General features: G+C 47.5%; 1 protein-coding gene across 8 annotated transcripts in view; it reads right to left on the reverse strand.

The window, feature by feature from the left end:
• Positions 1-15,191, reverse strand: part of PSD3 (pleckstrin and Sec7 domain containing 3) — a 140,452-nt gene that overhangs the window by 78,036 nt on the left and 47,225 nt on the right. For 7 of the 8 annotated variants that reach the window (XR_008819387.1, XM_056324301.1, XM_056324300.1 and 4 more), the window contains 2 exons: positions 13,498-14,572; positions 11,701-12,093 (listed from right to left, as the gene is read on the reverse strand). Coding sequence is in view for 7 of the 8 variants with exons in the window: in XM_056324301.1 (XP_056180276.1) it covers positions 11,701-12,093; positions 13,498-14,572 (1,468 nt within the window). In the remaining variant the exon portion in view is untranslated. Of the gene's footprint in view, positions 1-8,497; positions 8,600-11,700; positions 12,094-13,497; positions 14,573-15,191 lie in introns of those variants that run through there. The other variant, XM_056324306.1, reaches the window with a different exon arrangement.

The following is a 15,191-nucleotide window of genomic DNA, read 5'->3' on the forward strand; positions in this document are numbered from 1 at the left end:
GCGCTCCAGTAACAATTATCTAGCCATCTACTGAAATGTCTACTAGCCATTTATTAACCCTTAAAAATGAGCTTTTCATCTAATGTGAGCTTAAATAAAAATCTTTGCTATTCTGCATGCCTTCTTCCACACAAATCATCCCATGCAGAATATCCCATCCCATCATGTGCCCTACCTCGCTTCCCATGCAGAGTTTAGTTTAAGAGGTGTGCAGTGCTCCTGCAGGAAGGAGACTGGCCCATTCCATCTGCTTCCATCTTCGTAGTGCTGCTAGAATATCAAAAGTATCCACATCCACACTGTGGGTACAACTTTTTTTTATCAATTATATGGGGAGAACAGACATCTAACCTGTTCCTACAAGTACTGGGGATTTGATTTTGCATTTATTTTAGTGTAAATAAAGAGGTGTGATAACCAAAGGGAGTCTCTGCCCTCTAGTAAGGGAGTTAATACTGTAAATACAATTCCAACAGCATTAACATCACTGACCACCAGACACCCTAGAAAACAAAAAAAGCCCCTCTTGATACCAGTGGGAAATACCTTCTCAGCCCTTTCCAAAAGCACAAGCCAACATCCAAAATTCTCTAAATTTGGTCTGCTCCAAACTTGTGAAGAAAGCAAATTCCAGAGTTCTTTGACACATGCCCCAGGCAATGCCTGTCCACTCAAATTAGACAAAACTGGTTTCAAACTCCCAGCTCTGACAATTGACAAGAGTGAAGGACAACCAGGTGAGCTAACATCTACAGAGCTTTCCACAAATGCTGCTTCAAAAGCCATGCCAACTTGCAGAGCCTCACTCATAAATCACAGCCCCGTTTCACCACTGCTCTTTATTAAAGGCAATATTTATAGCCCTGAAAGATGGCCAAAGCTGACAAGAAACATCTGCACCCTGCTAGGAACCAGTGCACTACGAGAGTCAATGTTACCACAAACCACCGTAAGTTTAGAAAGAAAGGAAGTGCCAGCATCTGCCACTTAGTGAAATAAATGGTACGGCAACTCCCAGCTTCTGTTTTCCTCTTGGAGCAGTGGCTGGGATGTGAAGGACGAACACCCAGCAAGGAGAGCATGCTCTTTCCCCTGCTTGCCAAAGCTAGACGACAGGGCTGTGTAAGAAAACTTATCTTCCAACCTCCCGAAGCTTTCATCCTGACGAGGGGTCCCCATACAGGTATCAGGTCAAAGAATAAGGCATGCTTCCTTCAGTCACTCCAACAGTCGGTTGGCTTATTACCTACTAAGTACAAGAAGGCAATCAAATCAACAATATAGGCTGTCTGTAACATTCTTGTTCAGGGAAAATGCCAGATTTTTAACATTAAAGTAAGAGTCCAGTTCTCAAGTTTTTTAGGCAGAGGGAAGATGCAGTGCCCACACCACTGAAGGCTCAGGAAATGGAGACACCCTACACACGACTACTGCAAGCTGCCTTCTGGACAGGTCATTTTAGCAGGGTCCAGAGGGTGTTACTCAAGGCTGACACCTCTTTTACCTCCAAGACTCTCTTGGGTGCACCATTTTCCTTCCATGCCTCAGTTTCCCCAGCTGCTGAACACAGATAGTAAAACTTGCCTCCCTCTGTAAAGTGCTTATAATGGATTCTAATCAAGGGCTAGGAGCAACCAAGGCTGCAAATAGGTCTGTCTTCTGCTGTCTACAGTTTCTACGCATGAAGACTCCACAGCAGCATTACCAGCTAAACAGAGCCAAGACAGGACTTCATGATGCAAAGCAAGCCTGGACATAGATCTCTCATGCAGCTTTATTCTTTATCACATAAAAATGAGCAACCTCCACTGACAAAAGCAGGCTGAAAATGTAATAGATTATGTTCCCCCTAATCCTGGATTCAAGGCCAAAAGAGACTGTAATGCTACTATTGGTAATTGTCTGTACAGCAACGGCTGCTGATTTTCATCTGGAGATTGATCTCTGCTATCAGAAAACACAAAAAACAGAAGCTACAAAATCCAGACCCCTTTGGTCTCACAGTGCATGAGCTGTGGCCAGAAACCAGGTCTTCAGAACTTCTTGTTTCTGTCCCAGCAATGCACTCCAGATACATCCTCCCTCCTTCATCTGCAAAGCAGGTTCACAGTGAATGCACAGAGGCTGTGACCACCACATCCAGCAGAAATTACAGCAATTTGATAAACAGCTGCTATGGAAAATTCAGTATCTTCTAACAGCAGCAGCTGCCCCTCCATGCTCACAGATTAAACACAGGCAGACTGTAACATCTGTGAAGACAGATTCCTGTAACACACCATCACACCTAGGCAGAGTCTGAAACATTTTATACGGTTTTCTTCACTTGTCCCATTATCAACCAAGTCTACAGTGACTTAGCTGCCAATGCCCAGGTATCTCAATTGTGTCACACTCTACACTTAGCACACTTGATCCATTTAAGAATATTCTAGATTCACTTATTCCCTTTACTACCCATTCTGGGTTTCACCAGAACAGAAATCCTCTACAGCAGTGAAAGGTGGGGGAATGGCTGCAACTTCCACAGAAAAACAGAGCAATGCCAGCAACAAAATGGTAAGGAAACACAAACCTCGTATCTCAGTGGTCCACTCTCTCAGTCTACTAGGCTGCAACTGGAAACCTCAACATTACCTGCAGTTTCAGGTGCCTTAAAACCTTGGGATATTCTTCATATTTTAGCAAATCCATGGGGGAAAAAATTCTGTTTTGTCCCAGGGAAGAAAAGCACGTTAGCATTTTGCTGTACGGGAGAAGAGCTCAGATCCAACACAGAGCAACTGCTCTAGCTGCTAACAAGATGATATTCGGAGTTGACACTGAGTGGCAGGGTGTGACAACTCAGCCTAAGCAATGCCCTCAACCTAGCCAGATTGCCACTGCCTGCAGCTCATGCCGGATCGAAGGCAGCATATGCTGTGTGGCACACTGTCTCCCCTGGATGCACATGGCTCCCCTGCCCGAGGAACACTCATCTATGCAGTGTGCACATCTGGAGGGAATGTGCTGGGTGCACCAATTTCAGAGGTTGCTTGGATGAGACAGGGCTCCGACCTTCCCAGGTCATTTTGGAAAGAGAGGAGGAGAAAACAGGAGGAAAATCAATGTTTTCTCTCAAAAAAATTGGCACATCTTTAACATCAGCTTTACTTCAAAGCAGGCTAAGTCAGGCATCTGCCAGCAAAGTCCATCAGAGCAAAACACAGCCACGATTAACAATAAGGAAGGGTGGAGAGGCGTTCTGGCACGCTGAAGCTAGGGCCAGAACAAATGTTGTTTTCAGCAGGGGTACAGCATCCACCGAGGAGCCACGCTGGAGATGATAATCACCCTGCACAGCACTGTGTTGATCCTGTTGTTTAAACACCTTCAGTCCAAGCCGCCTTCTCCTCCTGGTTGCAAAACAGAGGACACCACCCCCTCTCAGTCATAGCCATCAACTCTGGCTGTGAAAAGCATGCTCTGTTTCTAATTCAACAGCCCCTCAAGCAGCAGCTCTCACCTCACAACGTGGCAGGGACATCAGAAACGAAGCAGCACCGGGATGCCCCTGACAACCAGCCTAGACTGTGGGGGGAGCGAACTTCCCTCTACAAAAAAGTCCTGCCCTCAGGAAACGAACCAGTGCCCTATACCCCTTCGGAGAGGTGTGTATGCTCTGCCAGTGATACCCTTCCACATCTCAGAGCTGATGAGAAATAAGAAGTGGCACAGGCTGGATTTTGTTTCAAGGCAGCTGAAAAGCCGTGCTTGAGCTGCCTGGCTCTGAAAGGAGTAGCCCCACCGGAGAAAGGGAAGGAATCCCGGCAGCAGTGGGACGTAATGAGTCAGTTCCTGCTACAAATGACTGACCACACAGACAGGCTGGGAACAGCTCTGCTGCACATTTGCTACAGCTCTGAACCGGCTTCTTCGGGGCCAGAAGAGAGCAAGCACAAAATCACATCCAAGCAACAATTTACGTTGCCAGTTACCTCCTGCTCCAGGGCTCTTCCAAGATACAACTGTAGGAATGGGGGAAAAATAATAAAAATAAAAATAATGCCCTTTCCTAGCAGATGACTCACTGTGCTATTTTACTCCGAATGGTTTAATCAGCTTTGAAGTCCTACGTATGGATTCTCTTCAAAGACACACTTTGAAGTAGATCCCTCTTTGAGGACTGACACAGCTGCACTTTGCTGCAGCTCGATTCAGTGGGTGTCTCATGAGCACAGCATCAGCCAGGACACATGAAGGGAGGACAGCTTCTACAAACCAGAGCACCAATGGAGGATCCATTAAAAAGTACCTCAGCCTTGTCAGGTCACACAGAAAGGAGCAAAGTAAAAAAACAAACAAACAAGCCCTGTAATCTCTTGTTGGTTATCAATAAAATGCACATGCAAAGTCATTTGCAGGGGCTGAATGCATGCTGCTGCTTAAAAATAACCTCTTGCTCCCCGTAATTGTCCACATTTTTCTTTGACGAAAAGAATGCCCACTAGGGAGCTAACAGCTAAAGTGTTTAGAAAATGCCATTTCTGGTAGGCTTGCACTACAGCAAATGCAAATGCTATCATTACAGGATCACAGCATTAGGACAAGAAGTCCAGCCACATGCAGGGACAGGACTGCAGCCCTTCCAAGAGACAGTGTGTCCTTTATCACACAGATATGCTGGCCCACTGCCACCTGAAGTACAAATGTTTTGCTAAAAATACTTCAGGTTTGATTCCCTTTCGACTTCAGGCTCCTTACACTGCTGCGGCAGGGGCCAGCAACTGCAAAGGGACTCTCACCACATTAATGTCCCTGTGCCTGGAAAGCGACAACCTGGCGCTCGCCACAGAGGGTGTCCAAGGGTTCTCCCAAAAATGGGTCTTTCTGACAGATGCACTGATGTGTAGACTGGTCTCCTGGACACATCAGGATAGTCCCACACTCAGGATATGGCCCATCTGCCCCCAGACATGAGCAAACAGACCTAAAGAATGCGCTGCACACCCATGACTTTGCTCAGAAAACATTCAGCCCCTAAGTTTTTGGGAGCCCCTGGGATCTCTCCCCTGAGCTCAACACATCCCCCCTGTCCCCTTCCCTATGCTGTGGGTGCCAAGAGCCAGCCCTGGGCTCAGCACCAACATAACATTTCCCCACAAGGCTCCTGCTGGGTCCTCCAGGACAGCAGCAGAAGTGGGAAGCCATCGGAGTACTTCCCCCCTTGCCAGGGCTCAGTTTAACTGTTTGGAGACTGGCCCAGGGAGTGTGATTAATGGAGCACCTGGTCCAGCTGGTCCTCCCTGGCAGGCAGCAAAACAGATGCATAAAAATACGGGCGTTCATGCCTTTTGGTGAAGGCTTCCCTGCAGATGTGTGGATGGAGTGTGTAAGCGCTGGCAGTAGTATTGCACAGGAGCTTTATGTTGCAACCATGTAGCAAAACAAACCTCCTGTCCTCAAAAAGAACAGTTTATAATAATAAAAGACATACTTCCTCAATAACGCAAAAAGAACCACCAACCAACCTGCAGCTCACCTAGCTGTGCTAGCAAGGAGTCTGCAGGCTGTGTGCCCTGTTCTTCTCCCCCATTGCTCCCACATGCCATCCAAAGCTATACATGCCTTTATGCTGCGCTGCCAGCCGCTAGGCTCTGCCTCCCTCTATCCCAAGAGACGGATGGATGGAAGAAGAAGAGAGTTAACCAGCAATAACGCAGAGGGGGGCTTGGCTGGCAGCCAGCTGGAGACAGCAGGCTGTACCTCAGGACTGACTTGGAGCTGGGCAGAAACACCTTGGTTTCAGTGAATGAAGGCTTCCTGACCTAAACGGCTTTGACTTTAATGGAAATATGCCAACAGATGCCAGCTTAGAAGCTGAGCTGCTGACAGCTTTATACTGAGGCGCTTCATGCAGAGAACTGATCAGCTGCTTCACTTTTTTTTTTCTTTTTTTTTTAATTATTATTATTTTATTTTCTGTCTCTGTCAGCCCCTGGACTTTTTTGTTTTGTTTGTTTTATTTTCAGAGGAGGCTGGGAACTGAGGAGGTGAAAAGTCATCAGCCCTTTTTTCTCTAAAACAACAGTTTATTTAGGAACTACTAGTAGTTTTACAAACTTTCACTAAACAGGCATTGCAAGCACCTTATTAGCCAGAGCAAAGGCAAACTCCCACGTTATTTCCAGAGCCTTGATAAAGTGATGCCACCTTCCTGCAGGGAATACCACAGTGATCAGTGTGGCTTAACATTTCTGAAGTTAACTAAGCTGTGCAATAATGGGGCAAATCCTCAGCGGCCAAACTGCCACCGGGCTCAGAAATTTACCCCTACGGATTGTGCCACTTCACCTCTACCTGGATTTAAGATACCTATACCAGCACATTGTGCCTTCTCAACAACTGACAGATGCAGTAGCCCATGTGCAGGCAAATGGGCTCCAGCACGCATTTGCTTGCTGACCAGCTGTGGATGCATTAGACGCATTCACTCTTCTAGGACAACAAGCAGTGGCATTCCTCTAAATAACTTTCCTGATCCTGAGCATATGGATGGCAGCAAATCTGAAGCAGAATCTTCTGACAGACCTAGCTCTCCTAGGTCCCAGAGCCTGTCATGAGCTGAGGCACACCTGAAGGCAAAAAACACCTCCTTAGGAACACAGGGATCTTCGCAGATTTAATGCTAAATGAAAAAAGATTCAACCAGGTCACCAGGTGAGTCTTCAAAGGGTAAAAAAGTTCTACCAGACTGCCATCGAACAAACTAATAAAATGAATGAATGAATAAAGGTTACATGTTAGACATCTAACTACTGAGTTTCATATTCAGACTGAAGATCAAATACAAGTTACCTTGGACATAAATACCCGAGTGCGAACTGAAAACCAGAAGTGTAACTGGCATTCAGGATAATAATAAACTGGGAAGAGACTTAGAGAATCAAGCTGGAGAAAGGGATCAAAGCTGGGTTTATCTGTCAACAAAGTTTATCATCTCAAAGAAAGAATAAGCAGAGTGCCACTGGGAAACTGCTGCAAACGGCCCTTACGCAGAAGAAAGCAAGCAACTACGGGAACTACCATGAGAAGCCCAAACCATTAAGAGTAACATGGCAGCCACTGGGAATTGAAATCTGCATTTATTCTGAGAACAACCCATCACTTCAGGGAGTTTGTTTTCTTCCCCCTTTGAATTATAAAAGAATACATACGTGACTAAATTTGTGTTTGCATCTCTAGGAAAAAAACAAAATAAAGTAACTAAACTTGCAGAATTTGCTGAGCACCAGCACTTCTTTGAAGATGATGGCAGGTGGCAAATACTTAGCATATTTGAGGATTAGGAGCTAAAATACAGGTTTTTTTCTTCTCTCTCTGGATTTAGAAAAATCTTGGGCGATGTCCTACCAAGAGAGACCACACCTTCCAAAAAAATTCAGCAAAAGAAGTGCCAGAAGATTTTAGTGGTTTGTGGGTTTTTTATTATTATTTCTTCTTCTGACTGTCGCATACAAGGGAAGAGGGAATGGGAAGTCTGCTACAAAGAATGCAGAAAAAAGAAAGATAAAAAGAAATTATGTCTTTAGAGTCTGAAAGTAGAAAAGAAAGATGGAGATCATCACCAAGATAACTTAATACTTGACTTTTAGACACACTGATGTTCTGTTGCTCACTGCATACATAGCAAAGATCACTCACTTTTCCCTTAGTATTTATTGCTTTGGAAATATGTCCCCCTTTCTCCCACTGATCTGGTGTGAGTGATTACACCTTGTTCAGGCAATGAAAATTCAGGCTCGATGTCTGGGTAGCACCTTGCAAACAGTCATCCTTACTGCCTCTGCAATAAGGATTAAAAGCCCATGCACCAAGGCTGAACCTTGCTCAGTATCAACACAACCCACTGGCATGAGAAGGGAGGAGTGCAGTGCCTGGGGGCAGGTGCAACAGCAAGGACCACATGCCTCTGCAGGGATGACACAAGAGGTAAAGGGACAAAACATGGCCCAAATGCACTATCTTTATTGCCACTGCAAAGCTTCATTACACTGGCAACCGGCTCAGCACATTTCATGGGGTCCCCATAGTGCCCTGACACACACTGAGGCTGTCCCTCAGCTCTGAAACCTCACACACTACCTCTCCTCCCCCAGTTCTTCCACCCCTACCTGGGGAAACTTAAGGCTACTTCAGCTGCAGAAATTTGTTTTTTCCCCCAGAGGGATGGTCATTATATACCTAGGAAAGAGATTAAGCCCCCCAAAAGACACCAAGATCTAGACCTGTTCCTAAAGCAAGCCAAGCTGCGTGCCCTTTTCCCTCAAGCACCCCTCCTCCAGTGGCCAGGCACGAAGGGCACCCAAGCAGTGCTAGGAAAGACTGCTTGCAAAAACAAGCCAACCTGTCCTGCAGGAAATCCCAGGTGCCAGCTGACATCCCCCCTGCCCTAATAAAGCGCAGCAGCAGGTGGCTGTCAGAGCAGGCACACTGCACAGCTCTTGGGAGGACTTACTGCATTTAACCACGGCCAACAGCTGATAGGGAGGACAGCAGAGACGAAACGTCCAGACACCCAGGAGCCCATCGGAACTTGCAGCCTGCAAGCGTCTAATAATTTTTTTTCCTCTTTTTTTTTTCCAATTCTGAAGGCATGTGACTGGCCTTCACATACCAGAGCTGACCCCTCCCAGAACCAGTGATTTCCTAAGAGCAGAGAAGGATGTTACCCTCCCACTTACCCATTACAAGACTAGGTTTCCTTGCCATAAAGTATTAAAACCTCACGCCATCTAGGGTCTGCCTGTCACTTATGCTCAAGATCTCTCCAGAGAGATGCAAAAGGTGGTGTGGTGCTCAGCTATCTGCTATCAGGAAAGCACAGCCACCGGGAGCACCTGCTCCTCCTTAGGCACACAGTTTTCAGTTTCCAGTTTCTCTTTGCTCTCACATCCACCCTCCTTCTGCACCGGACTGTGAAGAGCTACCAGTATTTCACACTCTGTCGACTAGCGCTGGTAGCTCGGTACCAGGCTACTCTCTCCCCATGTGCTTTCCCAAGCATTTTTATGTCACCAAAATACCACTGCACAGAGAGCTGCTGCGGTTTTGGTTTTGGTTCGCTTGGGTTAGCAGCAGAGTTTCTGGAAAAGAAGTCCTGTTTCTTGCTGTGCTGTGCTGCAATGTTGCATCACTGCAATGTTGCATCGCCTTGCTCCCAAGCCCCCCAAGCCTCAAATTCCCCCACTTTGCTTAGCACTTGCCGCTGTCCACACGCTGAGACGCCACACACCTGCCTCCACCCCTACAGGATGGGGCCGTCTGGCTGCTCTCCCGCCCGCACCCACCCCCACGGGATTTCACGTCACTGGGTGGGCAGAGCCGCGGGATTCCCTGGCTTCAGGGGGGGGCGGCAGCTCCGCAGAGGGCACAGAGACCCCCGGTGGCTCCGCGACACATGGCAGGCAAGCTGCTGCCTGCCACCGGCCGGTGGCTGCAGGATGCAGGGCGAGGGAGGGCTGCCTGCATCTGGCAGGGCAGTGGGCTTGTCTTGCCCGCCTCGTTCTTCGGGAGAGCTGGAGCTCCTCAGCGTGTGCTGCCCTGATGTTCTGCAGCGCCAGGCAGGAGCTCTGCGTGCGAAGACACAGCCCCAGAGCAAGCGCAGGTTCGCGACACTGTAGGAAACCGACACGCAGCAGCGGAAAGCACAAAGGTGCCACAGAGGCTACCACGCATGCATCATACATGTGTACTTTCAGCTGAGAAAACAAGTCTGGGATTGCTTCAGGCAACACAACCACCCACACAAACTCTCAGAAACAGTACCCACTGCTCAGGCAGCTCCTTCTGGTTCACCTGAGCATCAGTGATGCACTGTCTTGACCCCTCTGAGAGTAAATCCCAGGCAGTCCCCAGCACGCACACAGTGCTCCTCACCCACACATCATAACACTGGGATTAATCACTGGCTCCAACAATACAGCACACGGGGTCTGTCAGTCACCTGTACCCTGGTGCAACACAACACGATATTCAGGTTATTGTCCAGAGGATCACCCTGATGGGCACACCTGTGGCTGGCTGTACTGCCACAGCTACATTCTTTGTCGTCACCTACCTTAACACAGCAAGCCCTCAGAACCCGTCCCTAACAGAGCCCTGCAGGCTACAGCAGCAGAGCTTCCTAACAAACCCACTGTTGGGGATGCTACTTTCTTCTTTTTTTATTAAGAGGGGGAAAAGAGGAGTTTAAAAATCCTCTGTTAGTTTACCAGCATGGCTGCAAATTTAAACTACAATTACATTAATTCCTAACGAAATCCACACTAGGCAGGCACCTAATGTGTCTCAAAGCATTAACTAAGTACACCTTGTCTCCACGATAACTTCTGTCTTGAAGAGCCGATGTGGGCTTTACCTAAAAGTACTTTTTAGATACTAGATGCTGCAACTCCAGGGTAACAGAATCAGGGTCTGTATGTGCTGCTTGTCCTCCACTGCCCTCCACTGTCCTCCACGGCAACCTCTGATTTCAGTACAAGCAAGGAGCGGCAAGTGTCAGAACTACCCTCAGTTTCTGGCTCCATACAGGTTGTTGCAGATTAGCAGTCACATATTGCTTACTGGCATCAAGCATCTCAGGGTCGTACAAGATTTAAATACCTCTTCTCCAATAGGATTGATAGAAAAAATATTCTCAACTGCTAAATGCTTCTGCCTGTTCTTTTAAGGGCAAACTGTACCTTAATCCATAAAGTTCACAAAACTAGTTCTGCTCGAAGGACTACTTTCATGCTAGCACAGAAGGAACAAAACAGATGAAAGACCTCCCAGAAAAGCTCAGACTAAACTAGCCCCACTTAAGGGAATAGTCTAAGGACTCTTAGCCAACCCCCTCTCCCTGGAGGATGGAGACCCAAGGCATCTTTGTCATTCACAAGGTCCCTCACCCCTCCGCAGACTGATGCTTTTGGCTCAACACCCCACCCTGCCCATCACTGCCTTTCACTATTCCCACCCTCTTTGACAACACACTATGAGGAAAGTTTGCTCATAGAGTCAGTTTCTACAATTACAGTGTTTTCTGACTGTTTAGCCCAAGTTTTGCTTCTCACATGACTCTTCCCTTAACAGGTTTTCTTATCTCTCCCTTTACCTAAATGGAAATTATTAACATTTTTGCAGCACTCCCTCCTCTCTCAATCAGTAATTAGTGCACAAATGAAAGAAGCAACTAACAGTCTCTAATCTCGTGAAAGTGGTAGGAGCAAAACCTCATCCCAGCTGAAGTAAACCGGCAAAATTTCCCCCAGACAGTAAAACAGAAAAACCTATTCCCAGAGACACACCTTCAACATCCAAAACACAAACTACATTTGGACAACTTGTACGTGTGCACAGGGTGTTACTGTTCCTAAAGGTGCTGCTCATAAATTCAGGTAAAACTGAAGCAAAACAAGATTCATCTGTAACCAGTAACTAACTCCTCCAGGAACAGGTCCCAGAGATGCAACAATACCAGCCAGCCTTTTATCAACACAAGTATCCCCTACAAAACCTTCGTTAAACTGAAATGAAGTCTGTTACACTGGAAATTACTCTGTGTAGAAAATGTGCAGTGTTGAAAGAGGCAAAACTACACTCTGCAACAGCCCACTGGAGGAAACAGACACCAGGGAAAAATCAGCAGGGGCACAGAAATCTCAGCCTTTCTTTTACCTTTCCAAATGAGGTACTTCTGTGACATCTCCTCTGAAGAGTGTTGCGCTTACATCCCTTAAGCCATTGGCGATGCCTTCTCCACAGCCCTTCACCTCTCCATCAGGGGGAAGCTGCAAGACATCTGGCTGCCCCGAGGCTGATGTCCGATCTAAAAACTGGCCACCCTCCTTCATGCGCTGCTGGATCATGGGAGTGAGTGGCATCTCAAAGCTGAAGTAGCTATCAGGCTCTGAGTACAATGTTTCCAGCGACTCTGCGCTGTAGTATAAAGACGCATTGTCTAGGATGTTTTCAAACTGTGAGCTGTACAGATCAGTGGAGACATCAGAATGTCTCTGCCCAAGGACATCTTCGTATCCTCCTGTGGCTGCTTCTCCCTCTTCCATCATCCTGGAAATTAATCAGAAACAGCTTGTTTCAGCCTGGGGGCAAGGTTTAGACCTCTGGGTGAACCTCCTCACCTTCCACCTTTGTGAACAGAAAGGTCAGTGTGGCTTCGTACAGGAGAGGACACTGCAGGTGAAATGCTAGTTTCTCCTTGTACCACCTCTGTTCATGACTGGCACCATCTCCCTCTCTGGGGACACAAAAAGAAACAATCTTCTGGGTAAAAGAGCAGGGCACGGGCAAAGCCTAATATTGCCTAACAGATAACATCAGCTGCTTATGTGCACAAAAGAGCACTCACACACTTCCCTAGCACCACTGCCATGGTTGGAGATGTGTACTCAGATGCAGCCTCTGTCCTCGAAGGACAGTTTGCTGGCTCTGCAGTCCTAGGGCTGGGGTCTTCAGCAAAAGGCTGGAGGAAATCCCTCCAAAATGCAAAGGGAAGCAAATGCAATCAAAAACTCAGAGCCAGGAGAACCAGATTGAAAGGGGAAGACCTGGCCTGCTTGCAGCACACAGGGGAAGGTGTAGCATCCCCCTGTAGAGAGTTTTCTTCTCTGCTGCACCAAATACTGCAGGACTTCTCATAGCACATGTCAGCCATTTGGGTTGCCTGCCCAAGTGATCCCACATGCTAGCCAAAGCAAAACTCCACAGATCCTGAAGTGCAGTGGCAGGAGCATCTCCCTTGCTGAGATCCTGTTGTTTCAGCAGCAAACACCCAGCCAGGTTGGGGTGGGCACGATTTGCTCAGAGAGCACCAGTAGGACCCTTTGCTTTGTTACGGGTGCGCATCAGTAAAGAAAAGTGAGCAAATCAGGGTGCTCTTGTAAAAAGCAGCACACCATTTGTGCAATATATATATATAGCTAAAATTATATAAACACAGATAGATAGACTGATAATACAGAAAGCACGTCACAGCATTTACACTCTTGTAACATACAAGGCCTTGGGTAAAGTATCTTTATTACCCGGCACCTCAGAGGTGCCCACACTGTTCTTGCACAAGCTCTGCCCAAAACCAGAAAATCTGGCCAGGCACATATGGCCAGGCCTGCATGCTACCTGTATTTAATTACATGTCATGTCCGGATTCCAACTACACCTGCTACAGATTCTTTCTCACACAGCCATTACTCTGCAAACAGCAAGAGACGTCTTCACATTTCCAAACCTGAGATGGACTTCAAACTTCATCAAGGTGGTATGGATGGAGTTCAGTCCCGACTTCATTCACTAGCCACCACCAGGCATGAAGTGCTACCATTGCCACCCCACCACCAGCAGCAGACAAACATTCATTGTTTGTCATTAGCACCTCAAGGAGTAGACACAAGCCACCTGCTCGAGACAAGAGAAACCCCACCTGGCCCCTGTGTCCCACCCCAAGCACCACCTCACCTGCCCTGGCCTCTCGCTAGCAGAGCCATCTCCTCCTCACCACGGTTCTTCCTGTCCTTCACAAAAACTTCATCCTCCCCACTGTCATCAGGCAGTGCTAGAGGAGTGACTCCAGAGGCAGCGAGTCCCAGCCTTGGGTCCTCACAGACCTCACTCCAAACACTCTCTGGCGAGGAGACCAAGCCTGGGGAGACCATCGGTGGTGCAGGGTGGCTGGACGTTTTGGGGAATGCCTTCCTCTCCACAGACACAGTCTCCAGCATCGAGTGCTTCTTTCTTCTCTGCTCTTCGGCTTTTTGCAGCCATAAAATCTCCACCCCTTGAAATTCTACATGTTTGCTCACAGCTGTCTCTTTAGAGAGCCTCCTCTCAGGACCCATTTGCATTTTGCCTTGACTGTACGCTGAAAACTCCTCAAAACGCGCCCACCCCTCCATTCTGCTGGCTGCTTCCAGGTTTGTCACAGATGGTCTATGACAGCTTGTCTCCTGTGCTGCGTGGACCTCATCGGCTTTATTACTGATGGCTTTCAAGGACTCGGACTGCTTTTCTCCCGTCCATATTGCAGCCAGATCTTTCTCTACGATCAAATGCATTTTTTCCTCAGCTGTTCTTTCAGATGGAAGAAGCATGTCTGAGGGTTTTTCTTGGCCTGCTGGAACTGGTTCTTTGGCTGCCTGCACATTCTGGCTGCCAGTAACGCTCTTTTTTTCCATTTGCGTCTCTGAATCAAGAGAAGTATTTGCTCTCTCTTGCACCTTTGTTGCTTCCAGCCGTCGAGAGATTTTCATAATCTCTGGCAGGTTACCCGCAGGTTGCAAACCTTCTTCTGGGGAGCACAGCCGCGCTGCCCCTGCGTCAGGTGTCAAATTGTCTGCAGGAGCTGCACGCTGAGGAAGGGACCTGCCAGGTACCCAGTAGTGATTGTCCCGTCTTTCTGGACTGCATCTCACAGGCTCTGCCTGGCACGGCGATGAAGTCCTCGGCGTGTCTCCACTTGGCTCTACAGTGCCGTACTCTGGAAATTCATTGATGATGGTATGAGGGAGCAAAGTGTTGCTTCCATGGCCACTACCTGCAAAGAAAAGAAAAAAAAAAGAGAGCATGGGTTTATCTACCACATGCATAAGCAAAAAGCCTGACCTCCCTTCCCAGCCGTCTCCTAACACAGTAACTATGCTCTCCCCTGCAGGGAAAATACCTTTTGGTTTAACTCACTTCTGCACGCTCTCACACTGCAGTTATCCAGAGCTGGTCCTTTTACATAGGAGTTTTCGGGCCGCCCTACTTTGGGAAGTGTGCACTACTGAGGAAGGAATGCCAGAATGTCTGCTACACTTCAGAAAGGGTCCCAGTGGCCCATGAACAGTCTGAGGCCATGGGCCAGGTGCAAAGGCTGGAGAAAGCAGATATTCAGAGGTTTGACATCCATCCACAGTATGTGCCATACATGTTGGTTTTATTTTGAAAAAATGTTTTTAGGTCATTTTCACTTGCAAAGATGAAACACTGGGAAAATAATCGGCCACACCCTATATATTCCACAGCCTTGACAAAACCAATTAGATAAATTACAAAGCTATTAATGAGAAATTCAACTCTCTGCCAACACTACCCTCCTCCTTTAACAACTCAGGTAACTGATGTTGCAGTTATGTATGCGTACCGAGCACTTCACATTTTCTGTTGCAGCA

Source organism: Falco biarmicus, chromosome Z (assembly GCF_023638135.1).
Source record: "Falco biarmicus isolate bFalBia1 chromosome Z, bFalBia1.pri, whole genome shotgun sequence".
Taxonomy (NCBI): Eukaryota; Metazoa; Chordata; class Aves; order Falconiformes; family Falconidae; genus Falco; species Falco biarmicus.